Raw genomic sequence first — 21010 nt, forward strand, 5'->3', positions numbered from 1 at the left:
CACATTGTTTATTTTTGAAAATTATATTTTTTTTTAATATGACATTTATTAATGAGACGGATGAAGTACATTAATTAATAAGTGTTCATTTAAAAAAAAAAAGTAAATAAAAATGTACTCTTTTATGAAAAAGCCTGATCCATGACGACATGTGGGTCCTAATCCTAAGTTCACGTAAATTTAAGACCTTTGACAATATCATTTGTAACGATGACTTATACAAAATTCCATTCAAAATGTCATGGATTTTTCAAAAATAAATTCTTCATCATTTTTTCAGCAAAAAAGGAAATATAGAGCAATAAAGGTAAAAAATTTGATGGAGATGCAGGGTATCGATCCCCGTACCTCTCGCATGCTAAGCGAGCGCTCTACCATCTGAGCTACATCCCCGCAGTTGCAAATATGCATAACATATAAAACTTGTAATATATTTTACTCTAGTGCATGAAAAGATATCGTCCTCTCAACTCTGGCCGAAAATAAAAATAATGTTTTGATGTATGATTGTATGTTACTTGTTGGGGGGTTAGGGATGGCACAAATACTCACACTTGTAAGTATTTGTGAATAAAATTCGTTACGAATAATAAATAAATAGGTTAATTGGGTATCTACAGATAATGAGGACAGATAATTTTTATCTATTTATAAACGGGACAAGGACGGGTATGATGATATATATATTCACGGATATCCATTTAATAATATTTCTTAAATATCCTAATTATCTTTGTACCATATAACCCTAAAATTACACTCTTTTATCTTATTTTTTTTTCTATAGCTGCATAGTCCACACATTAGTCATTATAATAAGATTTATGTATTTTAAGTTGTTTACTTTTGTTTGGAATTATGAGATTAAATTATTGTAATGTGTTCTCACATAAGACTTTCACTTGTAAGATTGATGTATTTTAAGTTATTGATTATCTTGCATTTTTATTATTATTTCAACAAAATTAACGTTAAATACAAGTTTAAAATTAACATTAAATTTTTATTTTTAATATTTTAATGACATTAAATATAAACTTAAAATTATTTCTAATATAATTTTTTTAATTTCTTAAAAATTTTATAAATATCCATGAATATTCACGAGTATTCAAAAAATTTATAGATACTCACTTAATAAATACTCGCACGAATATAAAATAAATATGAGACCAATTTTTATTTTGTAGGACGGAGACGAATTTACTATTACCCAACCCGACGTCCCCATTGCCATCCCTATTGGAGGCAGAGAATGTGAGTTTAATTTTAATTAAATTAATTGTGCCATTCTTTCACGTGCAACAGAATAAAAAGACATAGTAATGACTAAGGCCATGTAAATTTCAGGCTACAATATGAACGGTGGTAACCTTGAGTATACAAAATATCAGGATGATGTCGTTTCTTAGATGGGAAATAAATCTGACACATTATAAAATATATAAAAAAAAACTCATCTTTTTCAACTTTAGTGTAAACATCGTACTAAAGAAAAGAGAAAATAAAATATAAAAAATAAAAAAATCAGATGATCAATGAATCCTTTAAGAAAAATTGGAAAATAACTTCATCACCGACAATTTTTTTTACTTTTATTTATTAAAGTATTATAATAAATTAATTTAATAGATTATTGTAAAAAAATTAAAAATTCTTCCTAATTAATATTGATCTATATATGGTGATGACTATTTTAAGATATTTTAAACTTTAAAAAATTTATAGATAAGATGTTATAAAGTGAAAAAATAACAATATTATCTATATTAAAACTAATTATCACTTTATAAAATTTACAAAAAATTTAATATTATTAAAATTTTATAAAATTTTATTTTGCAAATATTTTTAAAATATCATTGATGTATAAAATATTATTAAAAATCTTTAATAACAAATTAAATGTTAATATATCACAAAATTAAATTAAAAACATTGACACATAATAAAATAATATTTTTTAAATGTTGTGAAAAGCTGTTTTATTGATATGAAAAAAAAAATTGAGAATATTATAGTTGTTCTTAACATCTTTCTTCACAATAGTTTCAAATCGAGTCGGATCTCTAACATGGAAGAAAATCAGATAGTTTCATGGTTTCATTGTGACTTAAATTTTCTCCTGCTTGAGTTGCTGCAAATTGAAAAGAGTGTAACTTAATTTTATGTACCATAATATTACAAATAAATTACTCTGTTAATAAATAAAATTTTATGTTAGGTATAACTTTTAAAATTAGTATAAAATCAAACTTATCATAAAGACAATATCTGATTAATAATGCATAAAAGCTTTTCGCATTGTAGTTGCATTTAAACTAAATTCAACTGGTTGAAAAAGCTCTAAATATTTATTTTTATTGATAAGTAGAACACACAAATATCGTCTCTCTTCGTTAAAAAATATTTTTGTTGCTACTAAAATTGTTTTGGAATGTGGTTCTTTCGGTTCGGCAATTTTGTTCCACACAATTAATCTAATAAGTTGACATATATTGAGGGAGGAACAAATCATATTTAAAATAGTAGGGTAATTGATTGATCTGTTAAATTCCGACTGGGCGAGTATAAATAATTCGAAGACCAAACTCGTGATTGATCGGTTAAATTCCGACTGGGCGAGTATAAATAACTCGAAGAACTCGTGATTGATCGGTAAAGTTCTGACTGGGCGAGTATAAATAACTCGAAGACCAAACTCGTGATTGATCAGTTAAATTCCGACTAGGCGAGTATAAATAACTCGAAGAACTCGTGATTGATCGGTTAAATTCCGACTAGGCGAGTATAAATAACTCGAAGACCAAACTCGTGATTGATCGGTTAAATTCTGACTGGGCGAGTATAAATAACTCGAAGACCAAACTCGTGATTGATCGGTTAAATTCTGACTGGGCGAGTATAAATAACTCGAAGAACTCGTGATTGATCGGTTAAATTCCGACTGGGCGAGTATAAATAACTCGAAAACCAAACTCGTGATTGATCGGTTAAATTCCGACTGGGCGAGTATAAATAACTCGAAGACCAAACTTGTGATTGATCGGTTAAATTCCGACTGGGCGAGTATAAATAACTCGAAGAACTCGTGATTGATCGGTTAAATTCCGACTGGGCGAGTATAAATAACTCGAATACCAAACTCGTGATTGATCGGTAAAATTCTGACTGGGCGAGTATAAATAACTCGAAGACCAAACTCGTGATTGATCGGTAAAATTCCGACTGGGCGAGTATAAATAACTCGAAGACCAAACTCGTGATTGATCAGTTAAATTCTGATTGGGCGAGTATAAATAGCTTGAAGACACCAGAATTTGAATGATATGTTTCTATCAATCCACTTAAAATATAACTCAGTTTATTTTTTCCCATTTTCCTTGAGATCGGAATTTGGATGATCACCCTTTACAAGACATGGATTATAATTTTTAGTTTATTTTTTCTCATTTTTCTGAGATCGGAATAGGTATTTTTCCGGTACCATGGTTAGCTGAGCCCCTACGCCTTACAGGCTCGGGGCTGGAAGGCAAGTGTACCTTCCCGGTCAGAATCCGATCTGACCTCACAATAGGTATTTTTCCGATTCCATGGCTAGTTAAGCCCCTACACCTTACAGGCTTGGGACTAGAAGGCAAGTGTACCTTCCCGATCAGAATCTGATCCGACCCCTCTACATGGGTGCACTCGGTCAGAATCCGACCTGTCTGCTCTACAGGGGTAACTCGGCCAAAATCTGATCTGACCCTCCCACATAGATACTAATCCGATATCAGGGATAAAATCTCATCTTTAATGACAAAATATTTTCCAAATATTAACGGTTATGAAAATCTCTGCACTCACAGGGCCCATGAGGCCCATAAACAAGAAAGTATAAGACCTAAAACCCTAGAGCTAAGCGGACAGATTACACTTTTGAATGCTCTGACTGGGAGGCTGAACCTAGGAAAAAACCCTAGTCCATCCTTTGGCCGGAACAATAATGAAACATTTTCTATCTAGGGACAATACTTTAATTTAGATTGTTCTTGTTAGAAGAAAAAAAAACTTCTTTTCTTTTACACACAATAATGATGATGAGAAATATATTAAAATAACATTATAAAAGAAATAGGAAAATATCACATAAATTTATTTAATGTGTTTCAGTCCCTCATGCCTACGTTCATATTAATGTTCATTATTTATTTCAAAATATGTTACATATATCTTGAAAATCCTCCCTTCAAGTTTTGTAGATTAAACTTAAAAATCCTTCCTCACAAGTTTTATGGGTGAAACTTGAAAATTCCTTCCTCACAAGTTTTCTGGCAAAACTTGAAAGCCTTCATTCACAAGTTTTCTAGCGAAACTTGGAAACCCTCCTTCATATGATCTCCTCTCTCATTTAAGGTAGTAACTCCCGCTACAGGTGAATGGTTCTTCTCATCTAAAGAGTCTCTATTTATTGACCTTACATCACTATTTTAAAAAAGAAAACAAGTCTTTAAAATAAATACAATATATTTTAATTCTAAATAATATTATAAAAGAATCAATATTTTTTAAAATCTAAATAATATATTAGAGATTTGAATTTAAAAATTTAAATTATTTTTCCAACAGTTCTATACTAATCTTCTTATTTTAATTTATTGTTACTTATTTTCTTATATTGATAAAAAAAATTATATTTCTGTTTTCCAACAAAGATTACTAATCAGATGAGGGCACGAGGTTATATGCCAAAAATTGTTGTAGCTGAATTATTATCTGGCATGATAGTTAAAGACTTTAAAGCAAAATGTTATTTGCATAAATTTGTTTATATTATCCACTTGTTCTATTAATGATGGTAACAGACATGCATTGATTTGTTAAAAATAAGTTTTGTTGATCATTTTGAAAATATGTAATTAAGTTTTATCCTGATAAAAAGATATTAATACCCAAAAGGTTGTTAGTAATCAAAAGACAATTCACATAATATAGAGAAAAAAGTGAGCAACATATTGATGTGAAGAAAAAAGCAACCAAACAGAGCAGAAAAGCAATTCTTTTGCACCCTTAAATAGTTAAATATCTATGACATATTGTACCCATATTAAAAATTTCAGAATATTGTCCATAAGTGAAGTGAAGGGGATATCCATGTGTGATGCCTTTAGAAATGGGCCACGTGGTCCAATTGTATCATCTCTATATATGCTCTTGACGCGTTTCAACTTAGAAGGACAGTGATGTTGAAACCAGGGATTAGGGCATAATGGTGTCTACTGTCTCCCGTGTATTATTGTTGTTAGCGCAGCACTGGGTTATTTGCTTCTTATACTGCTCATCGCGATAACGTTGTTTGGCATTACCTTCTAACATTAACGGAAAATCATAATGGTGTAAATTATTGTTTTTTTTACATTGAAATTTAATCATAATATGTGACTCAGATAATAATCAATCTTAAAAAATTGCAACATTGTATTTTGTTTCGTAAATTATTGTATTTTATCAATACTTATGTGTTATAGTGTTTATTATTAAAAGACTTTTAAGATTTAATGAATTCTATTGAATTTTAAATTTAGAGAATTTCTCTAGATAGAAATCCAATTTGACTATGAGAAAAATATATATAATATTTTTTTTTAAACTTGAGTCTCAAAAATTTATTTCTCTGAAGAAACTTAAAAGGAAAGTAGTGAGAGGCATTATGGAAATCAAAAGTGACATTTATTTCTTGTCTCAATCCTTCCTTAGGAATCTTAAGTTGCTTTGGCATATTCAAGCTCAAAGAGTTGAGAATCCATGTCAATGAGGAGTGTTCGGAGTTGCTGGAAGTCATATTCTTCTTCTCTTTTTCTCTTAAATTTTTTACACTTTGAGATAAAGGAAGTTAAATTTCAAAACTTTGTGGATTTGTGAAGCTAACTACATGATGCTTGATTCTACTCAATTCGTGACTGTGTTGGTTAATTTTGTTTAGATTGAATATTGATATTAAGGTATTATTGCTTATGAAGTATGTTGAGGAAGACTTGATGAATTGATGTTATTAATTGGTTGCATGTTGAAGTTTGTGTCATTTATAAGTTGGTGTTGATATATAGATGAGTTTTCTTGCATTGTATGTTGGGATTTTCTAGATTTTAGGTGGATTGAACCAAAAAACATTGAATTTGTTAAGTGTTGAATTCACATTGCATCGGACGAAGCTTCAAGATGCTAGGCGTGACTCATGTTAGAGGCTTCTACCTCACTTATGTCAGACTCATGATTGGTGGCGATGGACATGAGATAGAGGGAGGTCCTTGACTTGGTAACGTTGAATGTGGTTTGAATGGTTAAGTGGTGTCCAACATGGCCAAGATAAAACTATTTACCTAAACATTGTCAAGTGTTGGTGTAGTGACATCGAGTGTGAGTCATGTAAAAACTCTTTACTTGAAATGAGGTCGGGCGTGAGATTAAACCATGTCAGGCGTGAGAGTAACATGGGCTCTCTATCTTATCCACATTGAGCGTGGGTAGATTAGTGTCAAGCATGGGCAAGGTAGGGATTATCTGCCTCATGTCACGTCAAGCGCGGGAAGTGTGATGTCAAACATGGACTACTTTATGGATATGTGTTATTTGTGTTGTTACAAGTTGAATATGTATAGGTTTATGGAATCTATTACACGTTATATGTTGATTAAGTTGTACTATATACCTTATGTTGATGTTTGATGTAGAACCTTTATACATTGATCTAGTGTATAAATGATTAAATGGTTGGAAGTTGTAAGTGAGGTGCAAGTTGAAATGTTGAGTAGTTGTATTGAGAATGTTATGGCAATAAAGTTGTACTATGTTGATCGACCTAGGACTAAAAGATAAGTTTTTGTCAAATTTGCATATCTCTTTTATGATAATATTGTGTTGTGATGATCCAAAAGCCTAGTTTGTCAAAAACCCTTATTGGAAAGTTGACCCTTGAAGTAGATAGTTGAGTTTTCTCTAGAGCCTTAGTTGATGAGGTATTTACAAGCGACCATTATTAATCTGTATGTGGGCAAGGTCAACACATAAGTGTATAAAGCGACTAAATTAAAGTGAAGTACAATATTAGGTGTCAAAATCCCTAACTAAGTATTGGAAGAGCATAGTATTTAGATGGTAATCGATGGACTAATCCCATAGATAGTTTAGTTATGTTAGCTAATGATGTGGTAAACTCATACCCAAGTTGTTTAACTACTACAAGAATACTAGACTTTCTAGTTTAAATGGCAAAATTTGAGAAACTACGTTATGTTGTGGATTTTGACAAAATTGATTATTGATTTAGTTGGATTGAAAAGATCACGTTGTTGATTTAGTAAGAACAAGCCACTTAGACTGCTCACTTATATTGTAAGAAATCTCTTTATTGAAATACATGAAAACACATAAAGTTGATTAGTTGTGCATATGCGGTTCATACTGTTGAGTTGTGTCATGCTTATGTTTAGTTGTGGTTTTGTATATATTTTGTTAAGTTGATAAACTACGTTGTGAACATGATGTGTTGATTATGCAGTGTTGTTCATACATTGTATTGTTAAGTTGTAGGTTAATATTATGTTGAAGCATGTTGAGTTGATTATGTTGGTAGTATAGTAGGATTTACTTTTATACTATTTATGTTGATTTCTTTTGAATATTAACTTACTCTTACATGTTTTCATGTAAATCAACCGTAAAGATAGGCATGTGGAGGAGTTTTCTTTTGAGGCCATATGAGAGGATGTTGGAGTTTACCTTTTTGAGCTACGTACTCTAATGTACCAACTGTAATATGTTGCTTGACAGACCAATATGATTTCTCTCCATAGTGTATTCAAGATTATTGTAGATATATATACTTGTTATATGATTTAATAGTTGATAAACTTTTGTTGTGTATATATTATGATATGTATATCCAAGTTTTGTAAGTATGTGAATTCTAGATAATTTTTTTTTGTTACTTATAGTTGAACCATTAAATGTAAAGATCATGATGGATCATTACAAAAATTATATCAAAATTATTTTTTAATTAATTGATAGAGTAAAATATTTGACACTAATAGTATGTCTATTAAATTCATTATAATACGCGTTTAAACATCAACTCCTACCACTGAACCACACACTTGAGGTTATCAATAACGGCTACTTTAATAATGAGTAGATGTAAAAATAATTAAAATTATTTGACATAGTCATACTTTATATTAGGCTATGCCATGCTAGACTTTTTTAAAAAGGAAGTTCAAGGCAAGACTATTGTTGACCCTATTCACTTATTTAATTAAAAAAATATATTTAAGTCGATTAAAAAGCTTATTTGACCTAACAAATTATTATATTTAAATAAAAATAAATAAATAAATAAATATTATTATTATCATTATTATATCAAATTTGTTATCATATATTAAAACCATATATTTATTTATTTTAAATGCAAAGCTTGTTAACTTACGTAAAAAAGTAAAATTTATAAGTTTAGGATTTAAATTTAAACGATATATTTATTTATTTGACCTAAAAAATTATTATATTTAAATAAAAATAAATATTTGTTATTATTATTATTATTATATCAATTTTGTTATAATATTTTAAAACCATATATTTATTTATTTTAAATGTAAAGCATGTGAACTTACGTAAAAAAGTAAAATTTATAAGTTTATAACTTTCTATATATATTTAGATATCTTGTTACATAAATATGCTTTTAAATAAATTATTCTTATGAATATCATATTAAATCTTATTTTATATCATTCACACAAATTAACTTGATGTTTATAAAACTAAAAAAAAAATTATACTCTTTTCTATATATTAAATTATTAGAAAACAAGTCCTTCATAAATGGATTTGTAAATCAAACCAAATTTTTAATGTTAAGTAAAACCTTTAATAAAGGGAAAAAAAACTTTTAACAGATAAATAAATTAGACTTAAATTATATATTTTTAAATTAGCGTCACACTTATACCTAATAAAATTTAGTCGAACTTAATCTATTCTCTCTTAATAATGAAGAACTTTGAATCTTATTATCCTACATTATTACATTTTTTGTAATATGACAAAGTGGAAGGAAAGGAGAGGGAAAAAGAATGAAAAAAAATCATATATTTAAAAAAGAATAAAAAAACTTTTCTTTCTTTCATACTTTTAAAAACAAGAAAGCAAAAGAAGTAAAACAAAATCATGGGACCTACACTTATATTTTTGGCTAAAAACTTAATTTGGTCCTTATAATCTTTTTTTGTTTCAATTTAGTCCCTCATTAATTTTTAGTCTCAATTTGGTCCCAAACTAATTAATTGGTTTCAATTTAGTCCCATATTAATTAATTGGTTTCAATGTGGGACTTTCCGTCCAAATTGCTTTAACGGTGTTAACTTTTGGCCACGTGGACGCCACGTAGATGCATACGTGGATGCCACGTGGATCAAATTTTTTTTTAAAACACCTGGACCCGGAACGGCCCGTTCTGAAACCGGAAAGGGCCGTTCTGGGTGCACTTTTGGTGTGTTAATTTTGCATCCGGAACGGCCCGTTCCAGGTGCAAAATTAACACAACGAAAATGCAACCAGAACGGCCCGTTCCAGTTTCAGAACGGGGCGTTCCGGTTTTATTTTATTTTATTTATATATAAAATATTAATAATTTTATAAAATATATATTATTAATTATATTTTAATTATGTTATTATATCTAATAAAATAAATATATTAATATTTTTTATATTTTATTTTATTATGTTTATTTTATTAATTTTTATCATTTTATTCTTTTAATCTTAAATAAGTTGCAAAAAATTATAAAGTGATATTTAAATATTTCTTCAAACAGAAAGAGAAAGAAAAAATTATTACTCTATTTATAAGATAATTATATTTTATAAAAATAAGTAATTTTAAAATTTTTACCATAAAAAAATATTTTTCAAAATTATTATATTTTTTAATAAAATTAATCAAGAATATTGGTTTAATTGCATTTTATATCTCTCAAACAATTGTGCAGTTTTGTGATCTCCAAGATTTTAATTGCATAATTTTAGTGCTTAAAGAATTACAATTGCGCGATTTTGGTCCTTCAATTTTTAATTGAACAATTTTAGTCCCTCGAATATCATAATAGTATGATTTTTGTTTCTCCCATTAAAAATTAATAATTTTAATATATATATATAATGTTTTAAAATTAAATAATTATTTATCTATTCAAATTAACATATATTATAATTTTTTGTAATGTATCAAATGATATATATTTATTATTACTAAATAAATAAAATTTATATATTATTAATATTTTAATATTACTAATAAATTAATATCAGCACATATCAATCAGAATCTGTTGGAAATCAGCATATATCAATCAGAATATTCAATTCTTATTTGTAAAGATTTAATGCTAATAAGATCAATTTTATTTCCCCTCCTTTAATTATTTAGATACAGCATTTATAGGGAGAATTATTTCCCAGATTTTTAGGGATAGATTAGTGTGCAGATTTATTCCCTTGTATTCTATTTATACCACTTTTGTATTTTTACCAAATCAGAGAAATATACATTGTATTTTTCCGCAATATATATATATATATATATATATTAAAATTATTAATTTTTAATGGGAGAAACTAAAATCGTATTGTTATGATATTCTTTATTAATTTTATTAAAAAATATAATAATTTTGAAAAATATTTTTTTATGGTAAAATTTTAAAATTACTTATTTTTATTAAATATAACAACATAATTAAAATATAATTAATAATATATATTTTGTAAAATTATTAATATTTATATTTTTTTTAAAAAAAAAGATTAAACCGGAACGTCCCGTTCTGAGACCGGAACGGGCCGTTCTGGTTTCACTTTTTGTGTGTTATTTTTGCATTCGGAACGGGCCGTTCTGAATGCAAAATTAATACACCAAAAAAGAAACCAGAACGGCCCGTTCCGGTTTCAGAACGGGCCGTTCTGGGTCCAGGTATTTTAAAAAAAAAATTTATCCACGTGGCATCCACGTGGTATCCACATATGTATCTACGTGGCATCCACGTGGGCAAAAGTTAACTCCTTTTAAATAATTTGGACGGAAGTCCTAAATTGAAACCAATTAATTTTTATAGGACCAAATTGAAACCAATTAATTAGTTTGGGACCAAATTGAAACCAAAAATTAAAATGAGACTAAATTGAAACAAACAATTAATATAAGGGACGAAATTAGTATTTTAGCCTATATTTTTTTATGAGTTGCATATTTCTTTTCTCTCATTCTTTTTTCTTTCCTACTAAACAATTATGTCCTTCTTTACTTTTTCTTTAAAAAAGCAAACAAAGCGGAACGAGATTGGTTCACTTTAAAACAGCATTCAATGTCAGGCGATTGGTAGCTACACTGTGGACACAAACGTTCTACACACTTCAAATGATGGAATAGCTGGTCCCAAAATTTAACTCGGCTGCACAAAATAGAATTCGAACCGTGACCTTGCTTAGAGATGAATTAACCCTTACCGTTAAACTACTTGAGATTTAAGTATGCGTATTCTGAATAGCCATCGCCCTTAATTTCTTTTTCTTTTTATGGGAATTTTTATTTCATTATCATACGACGCTGCAATAAACCAAATTCGCTGTAGGCAAATTTGCGTGAACAATTGGATCTCTAAATCTCTAATGGTAGTGAGGTTAATTACACTTTATTATTTCTTTTATCAATAAAAGTTACAACTCAAACGAAAATTAAATTTACGATGGCGTTTGAGTCGCTTTTCACTTTTCAGTTGTTTGATTTTGGTTTTTTTTTTTTTTTACTTATGTAATTTTGATTTATCTGTTAACTTTAACATTTTTTGTTGTGCAAATTTTACTTTTTATTGTCAAATCATGTAATTTTGATTTATAAGTTATAATTCAATATTTGATGAAAATATTAATATTGTTGGATAATGAAAGGTTTTAACAATTTTGATTGTTGGATTTTGGTTGGGTTGGCTCAATCCTAAAGCTAAGAGAACTCTTACTTCAAGTCTCGTTCAAAATAAATATTTTATATTAATAATTTATATAATATTTTTAAAATTCTATAACTTAAAAGCTACTTTAAGCCTCATTTTAAAAGATATACACATATAAAAAAAACTCATTTTTAGATTTATTTTAGGTCCTTTCAAAAAAAATAATAATAATAAAATATATATATATATATATATATATATATATATATATATATATATATATTAAATCTAATAGTATGTTAGACCCACGTAATGTTAAATAATGCAACTTTAATCATTATATTAATTTGACATCTAATATTTAAAAAATTTCAATTCTTTGGTTTGAACTCATTACCACGTAAGTGAAGACAAGCAATAATTCGTTCAGTTTTTAGGGTGTAAACACCAAAAAGCTTTTGCTGTTGTTGTTTGTATACATAATAACTAATAAGAAATTCTTTTAATCCTAACTTAAAAATATTTTTATACTTAATATTATTTGTAAATTGTTTAAATGAGTTAAATAAAAAATAGGCTTAAATATGTTTTTAGTCCCTCAAATTTAGGGTAATTCTGTTTTTGTCCTTCAAATTTAAAATATTATTTTTAGTCCTTATAATTTCAAAAAATCTTATTTTAGTTCTTATATTCAAATTTTGTTAAAAAATTTATCAAATATTTTGCATAAAATCTACCTATTAATGTCCTTATTAGTGAAAATATCACATTAAATCTGGTTGATATTGCATAACTGTCTTAATTAATCACTTTCAAATATGTTATTGATAATCTAAAGGATTAAGAAAAGACACTTGTAAATTACAAGGACTAAAAATAATAATTTTAAATTTGAGAAATCAAAAATAAATTTATTTTAAATTTGAGGGATTAAAAATATATCTAAACCTAAAAAAAATATAGAGATGGGCAATGCGCATAGTGGTGGGAACATTCTCTAGTTTGAAAAATATTTTTGGTTTTTTGGGCAGTAAGGCAGTAACTGCCATAAACGGCCGTAACTAAGTCACATACCAAAAAAAAAAAAAAATGTTAACGATCCTTACATGTAAAGTATAAACTCAATTATTTAGCTTTGTGTGGGACTCTTATTGGTTATTGGAGTATATTTTAATTTAATATGTGGTCCTTGAGAAGTGGTGCCCAAATTCTTCAAAATACAGAAAATAAAAAGGGTAAGGAAGAGAAACAAGAATATACTAAGCACAAAACACTTGGTATTATTTTACATGCATAGATAAGCCACAGCCTGCTATCAAATAAGCTGGCAGGAACAAAACGAGACAGATCCTACGATCTGTAATTTAACATTTGCTTGCAATACATAACAATAACACAAAAGAGGGGTTTGGAATATGAGTTAATTTTGGACACGTTCAACTTCACTATCCCAAACCCAAACCATTACTCTTTCTCGTACTTCACTTGTATTCAAGGATCATGTTGTTCTCTGGAGCTAATCCAACACAAGCTCTCATGATGTTTTCCAGCATAGCTCGCTGCTTTGACAATGCATTCACCACTGGGGTACCAGGTGGAACCTGTAATATTTGTTGCCCTCACAAGTTATGGAATCAACCTTTCACAAATTTATAGTAAAATAGAGAATTCATTAGTTAGTTGCTAAACTTACAAGAGGGGCCTTGGACAGGTAACTGAGGATGGTCGCAACTGGGTGGAATGAGTGGAACTTACCCTGTTAATTAAAGCCACAACTCTTTGAGTCTTACAAAGCTGAAAATAACATACATACATGCAAAGATTGGAATGATTAAAGCAACCTATAACAAACCTCATCCTCAGCTTTAAACTGGATTCGAGTGCTAAGCTCAGCAAGAAGGACAAGGTCCAAGATGATAGGAGCAGCTAAAAGTGAATCCTCACACGTGTTGTGTAACACAATTGTGTTCTTTCCACCCATGAATATTTCTGAAGTGTACTCATCCATGGCCCTCTTGCTGTCCCCAACATAAGGCACATACTACAAAACAAACAAACAAACCAAAGACTCAAATAAACAACCAATTAATTATATTCGAAAGAGAGGAAGAGAGAGTAAAAATAAAATTACCTTAATAACAACAACATGGTCTGGGTGTTCGCCAGGCTCATAGAGAATGGCATTGCTGTTAACCATATCATCAACAACGTTGCTCTTTGAGATTTCCTTAGAGCGGAAGGTTTGAGGAGCCGAAAGATTCATACCATCATTGTTTCCCAGATGGTTGTAACTCACTATTGATGTTGGCTGTTACTCATCACCAAGACAATTCAAACATCAATTTTACTTCCTCTTTAGCCACAGCCCACACAACATATATATATATATATATATATATATATATATATATATATATATATATATATATATATATATATATATATATATATATATATATATATATATATATATATATATATATATTATATTAATTAAAGTTTAATTATACAAACACTTAACAAATGTACTTAACTAATAAAAGTAGCACTCGTGACACGACATTAGTAAGTAAAACAACAAATTTGTACCTTGATACCAGCCCCCACAAGGAAATCCACCAACACAGACTTCATTTTGGTCTGACCACTCTTAAAGTCATCTCCTCCAATCAAACTGTTCCTCTTGATGGCCAGATCGATCAGGCCTGGTGACAACACAAGCAAAGTTCACAAATTTTGCAGAAATAAAATGAAATTAATAAGCCACATGAAAATAGTAATTAATAATAAACCTGGGACAAAGGTGTTCTGGGGGCTTCCGTTGATGAAAGGAACATTTTCCATGACACAAGCAATGGCATACAAGGTGGAAGGGGAAATCTCAGCCTCGTTCCTGTCCAATGAAGCCAAGAGGTTCTCCACGGTGTCGTTTAGTCCCACAACGACGTTGCTGTACCTCTCTGTGTTGGCTGTCCACAGGACAACCACCCTGTCAACCTTGCTTGTCTCCTTAAACTCCCTAAATTTTCATCACACACGTAGGGGAACAGATTCAGATTTTGTAGATAGGATATATTATTATTTTTATATTAAGGTTGGACCTACTTAATGTCTTTTATGATTTGTTGAACTTGTTCTTTCTTCGTGCCCTTGATAACGTTGTTAGCACGGTCTCCTTGGTTGGCAGCAATGAAATCTGGGTCATAGATTCCGGGGAGTGGAACCATGGATTCCATGTAAGGCCTCAATTGTTTCTGGAGGTCGATATCAAAAACCTTGGCCCTGGCCATGGCATCAGCCAGGTTCAAGTTACTGATATCCCATCCCCCAAACACAATATCATCAGGGTTTACCTGCATCAATTATGACATATCAACAAGTATAATTAATTAAAGAATTTTTATGTTTTTGGACATGTTAGAAATCACTAGAGTTCATGTCACTAATGTTCCATCTTATGTGAAACCCACATGTTAGATGTGGGACTCACCGACCATACGTGTATCTTGTCCGGAATAATCCAAGTTTCCTGTTGATTATGAAAGTATCGTCCATATAAAGGTGGTTCTAAGCAAGTCCTTATTCTTAATCATTACTTCTATATCATCATAATTATAACATGTTGGTTTTAATATTTAATCTATTTTATTTATAATATTTTTATATTTTATATTATTTAGTAATAAATTTAAGATATAATTTTTTTGAATATTTTTTATTATTAATAATTGCATCAAAAGTAATAAGATTCGAACGAGAATCATGTCATGTTATCTCAACCCACTATATAATCATAATAAATAATAAATAAAGGTTTTCATGTACATATTTTATACTTAATTTTATCCTTGATATTATTCTTTTATAAATCACTTTTTTTTAATTTTTTTAATGTAAATTTAACTCAACAAATCACTTACATATATACCTTTTAATTAACCATCCATTATTATATTTTGTTTTTATTTTTTATTTTAAATAAATTAGAAATCATCTTCAATATATTTTTTTAAAACAAATAATATGAATTTAAATGCCTTGCCCTACATGAAAATCTTTGTCTAGATGGCATACAAAAAAAAAATTTAACGATCAATATTATAATTAAATTCTAAATTTAATAATAAATATTTTTATGTTCTTAAATATTATTTAATACTTACTTTATTAAGTATTAAAGAACTAAAAATAATTGGCAATATTCATCTCCATTTATAAGGCATTATTTGTTTTTGTCTTCAGTGACCCACACCTCACTTTGTGGGTCATGTGAGACTCTTTTCTCCGGAAAGAATGACAATTAGACTCACGGGACAAAGCAAAATAAACATTTTAAAATAAATACATGTGAGTCTAAATCAAAAAAAAAAAAAAAAAAAAAAAAAAAAAAAAAAAAGAGATTCAAATATGCTGATCTACAATACCAAAAAAATATATAATGTATTTTTTTTTCCGGGCTTCTCTTTTTAATCAAGCAATAATAATTTAACAAAAAATCATTTAATAATATTTTTAATTCAAAATTTAACTGTAGCATTATGAATTATTTTGATATTTTGTTCAATAATTAAGTTAGATTGAACTGATTCTTAATATGTAAGTTGTACTAATGAAATTTTAATTAAAGAATACAAAAGGAGTTATAATAATATACTTTAATCTAGTTATATTTTTATGAGTGAGAGTTATTGAATTAAAAGTAGAAAAAAAGAGAGTGATTTCATTCAAAAGAGTTGGTACTTGGTATATATACCATTGGAAGCAGGCTCTTGAATGGGGCATATATTTCCTCTCCTTGGAAAGACCCCACTCTGATAGCTGATGCTTGGGTCAGCGACCCAAAGTAATTGGCTTGTTGAATCTTGTCCTTAGTTGCCCATGAAATACCCCTGATATTCATAACATTATATCAATATATCATAGCCACAAATAATAATAATAACAAAGAACAAAGTAATGGTAATAATTAGGAAGATGAAACTAACTCTCGGTTAGCAATAACACCACCAGTGAGGGTTGAACCATTGTTTCCACCCCACCCCACAAGCATTACCCTAACATCCAACAAAAAAAATTAACCATATCAACAAAAAGAAAAATAATCTAAATCAAAAGGGGAGAACATGCTCGAGAAGTAACTAACCCTAGTTTAGGGACATGGGTGTTGGTTTTAAACTCATATTTAACAGTTTTGGGTTTGACAACCCACTGATAAGCGCCATTCTTGTTCTGGTGAACAAGTTCAGTGGTTTCATAGTTGTACACGGACTGAATCTCAGTCTCTGTGTACTTCACGTTAGGACTCTCAACCTTGAAACTCTCGACGAACATTTTTGTTACTAAGTAAGGCAAAAAGAAAGAAAAGCTTTTCTTTTTTTTCCTAGAGAAGAAGAGTGGTTGTGTTGTGCAGTTTGACGTAGAAGCAGCCTGAATATATAGACGAACCGCGATTGTATGGTACTGCACGTGTCTCCAAATGAGTGGTTGTGCGTCCCAAGCTCATACAATAATTGTAAAAAATAAAACTACTCTGAACTCTGAAGGCAGTGGTTGAGGGACCCGGTGAGCGGTGAGGTGACCCATGGTAATAACGTAAAATATAGCGGTATAAATTCCGGTGAGTCCATGAATTGTATAGTGGCACGCGTTTCAATGCTTCACACCATCAGATTGCAACGTTCCATAGTCTGCCTCCTTCACATGTTACCAATAACTTATTACCTTCCATTGTTCACTTCGTAAAATCAAAATAATTTACAACTCGACAAAACTCAGGTTTCAGCCTTACACACCCCGATCATCTTTCTTCAACTTATCACAAAACCAAATGCATTTTTCTGTAGCTTCATTTCAAGTAAATATTCTACATATCTGTTTTTCAACAAAAACAAAACATTAAATAACATGAAATTTGAATTTTCATAAACATAATTATTTAAAACATTAATAACTAATAAACATGTTATATATATAGTTGACTATAATAATAATAATTTATATAGTATTTTTTAATTTAAAATTATATATTTAATTATATAATTTAACCAATCTACAAATTAATTGTTCTGTTTAATTATATTAATTTTTTTTAAATTTCTTTAAGGCATGATATTATTTTTCATTGAAATTTATAGGTATAATATATATATATATATATATATATATATATTATAATATGATTATTTTTTAAAAAAATAATTAAAATCAAATTATGTGACTTAGTTAATGACCTATTAATTCAATATTCTAATCATTTTGAATTTGATCAATTCAATTTTTAAAACATTCTTAACGTATTTTTAAGATGGAGAATATTAAGTCTTGTATTTTACTTCCTATCCAAAATTAAAATAAAGTGTAGTATTTTACAAAAAAATTTCGCACATGCTATAGTTATCCTTAACAATAATGAAACTACATATATAAAAATGGAACTCAAAATTACTTATTAAGCTATGTACTATATGATTTACGCACTATTATAGTATTTACAAATTTATAATATTTTTTCTAAAATCTTTTTTAATTTAATTTAAACATTTATAGAGTGCCAATTAATTTTTTTATACTGTTATTGAATCAAATATAATAATGTATTATAGCATTATTGGCTTTTATAGTAATTGTATTATTTTAGAAGTTATGTTTCGTGTAATTTATAATTTATTAATTGTGAAAATATAATAATTAATGAAAATTAAACACTTTATTTTCGAATGCAAGACATTTATATAATAAAAAACTCATATTTTATTATTAAAAATAAAATTTACTTAATTTGATAAATCACACATTAGTGACTGACATTAAAAATCGATACTGAATGTTGGTGAGTTATCAAAGTAAAGTTTGCTTTATATTAAAAAAAAAAAAGTTTGATTTTCATTTATACACAAGTTTTGTCTTTTCACAGTAAAATTTTAAATATTTTATAAAAAAGATCAAATATTATATATTTTAAATATTTAAAAAAAGTTAACAAGATTTTGCGTATTTTAATATTATGTTTGCTAACCCATTTATATCATTAGTTCTATAATATGTAAAGCAACTCATTTCTCTCAACCTTAGCTTTAAAAAGCATCTCCCTCTTTTTTCTCCCTTGTTCAAGAGGCTCCTTTCCCAAAAGGATAGGCCATTTTGCCTATCGTCCAGTCTTCCATTGAAAGCTTCCCCATATCAAGACCTTTAAACTCCAACACCTTTATTGGTCTAACTCCCATTTCACTTCATCCTTTTCAACCCAATGTAAGATGTTTCTCTCATTCCTCTACTTATTGGGATGCACAAAATCTCGCTCAAGTCCTCATTCTCTTTTCATTATTTTATTCATTCTCTAGATCAAAATGGTTGGTTCTATTGGCGAGATTGGAGATTTTTGGTCACCATTATTTAAGAATATTTGGAGAAAGACTCAACATTCAAGGCTTTGGCTAAGGGAACTTCTTGATCCAAGTCAATAGGGACTTTTGGGATATTTATCTTCTTTTCTTGTTGAAAAGTTGGTTGATGAACTTTTTCTAAAGAGATTGAGCCCTTGAAATTGTGTTTTGGATGAAAGTCGGTTGCTTGATTTTTAAAGATTAATTCTTTATGTTTTGCCTCATTATATCACGAAATATGACACTATTTTATGTGCTTTATGGCTAATTTATATGACGTCCTTTGTGTTAGTATGGTTTCTTGATAATTTGACGAAGTAGAAAACTTGAATTTTTACAATTTTATAAGCTTTAATGGGCAAAAATGAAACATTGACCACATGACACTAACTTTTATGCCTGTGGTCAACCACCAAATAGTTCCTAACATTTCAAGTTTAAGTGTTATTAGTAAATAAAGAATATTAACATTAAAAGGAAAATATTAAATAAGGACACATATTTTATAATAATACAATATTTATTAATAAAAAAATATTTTTATTAACATTATAAATATAATATATATTAATATATTATTAAAATATGTAGATATATGATATAATGACACATAATATATATTATTTAATCTCATTCAAAATCAAAATTAAAATTATGTGTAATTATATGTTAAATGAATATATATATATATATTAATTGGATATATTATATCTATAATAATAATTTTTTTATGTTATTGTATATAATTTTTTTAATATAATCACGATCCTATGGAGTATGCTAGGTTAAGTTTATATTGAAAAAATTGTTAAAAATGTAAGATTTAATGAATAAAAAAAGTAGCTAAAATAGGTTATTATATATATATATATATATATCTCAATACAATATGATTAACTTAATAAATTTGATTAAGAGCCATTAAAAACTAAAATAATGAATAAACAACACATTATTTTTAATATTAATAAGAATTAATCTTAAAAGTATCAAATATACCCTTCATATTTTAAGATAGATCTCATAATTATTTGGATAAAATATCAAATATATCCTTCATATATTTTAAGATAGACCTTATAACTACTTAGATAAAAGGTTCAGAATTTTTAATCAATTTTATCATATATATATATATATATATATATATCCTTCATATAATTATTTGGGATTTAATCAAGTGAGAGAAAATTAATTTAAGGGTTATATTTCCACCTTCTCACCTTCTCACAATAAAAATTTCTCATTTGATACGCTCCCTATATATATATATATATATATATATATATATATAACTTTATAATGCACATATTACGCATATCAATCGATAAATAGCGTGATGTAAAATAAATTAAATAATGCTTGAGGGGGATTAATCCCTTGTCGAGGAGTGTCACGTGCGTGAATGTGGTTGTATTATTGGAACCCGTAGTGGCATGTACTACGTTGTTCGAGTTACTCTACACAAAAAGGTTGAAGAATGTGGAGATTTTATAATAGTTCTTAAGACTAATAAAGAATTAATAATAACTAGATCTAAGAGGAGAACCACATGTAAAGTGAAACGATAATAAATAAATAAATAAATAACTATTTTATTGGTAAACTGTAATAAGAATATAAAAATATGTATTCA

General features: G+C 28.2%; 1 protein-coding gene and 1 non-coding gene across 2 annotated transcripts; both read right to left on the bottom strand.

Moving 5' to 3' along the window:
• Positions 1–320: 320 nt before the first annotated feature.
• TRNAA-AGC (transfer RNA alanine (anticodon AGC)) lies at positions 321–393 on the bottom strand. The gene has a single exon. It is a non-coding gene; the product is annotated as a tRNA-Ala (tRNA).
• Positions 394–13252: 12859 nt separating this feature from the next.
• On the bottom strand, positions 13253–17410 carry LOC109816353 (inositol-3-phosphate synthase). The gene is made up of 10 exons (XM_020381334.3): positions 17136–17410; positions 16978–17046; positions 16746–16881; positions 15098–15345; positions 14785–15011; positions 14582–14697; positions 14124–14300; positions 13845–14033; positions 13686–13748; positions 13253–13593 (listed from the first exon to the last, which is right to left on the bottom strand). Exons 1-10 carry the CDS (start codon positions 17321–17323, stop codon positions 13474–13476), a joined length of 1533 nt encoding a protein of 510 aa, XP_020236923.1. The 5' UTR covers positions 17324–17410; the 3' UTR covers positions 13253–13473.
• Between the last annotated feature and the right edge of the window lie 3600 nt (positions 17411–21010).

This window comes from Cajanus cajan, chromosome 2, assembly GCF_000230855.2.
Source record: "Cajanus cajan strain Asha chromosome 2, NIPB_CcT2T_4, whole genome shotgun sequence".
Taxonomy (NCBI): domain Eukaryota; kingdom Viridiplantae; phylum Streptophyta; class Magnoliopsida; order Fabales; family Fabaceae; genus Cajanus; species Cajanus cajan.

Excerpts from the sequence above, each read along its gene's own strand:
- LOC109816353 (XM_020381334.3), bottom strand. The coding sequence starts at position 17,323 with ATGTTCGTCGAGAGTTTCAAGGTTGAGAGTCCTAACGTGAAGTACACA. Across the intron at positions 17,047-17,135 it reads ACCCATGTCCCTAAACTAGG|GGTAATGCTTGTGGGGTGGG; the intron begins GTTAGTTACTTC and ends GTTGGATGTTAG. Across the intron at positions 13,594-13,685 it reads ACCTGTCCAAGGCCCCTCTT|GTTCCACCTGGTACCCCAGT; the intron begins GTAAGTTTAGCA and ends CAAATATTACAG.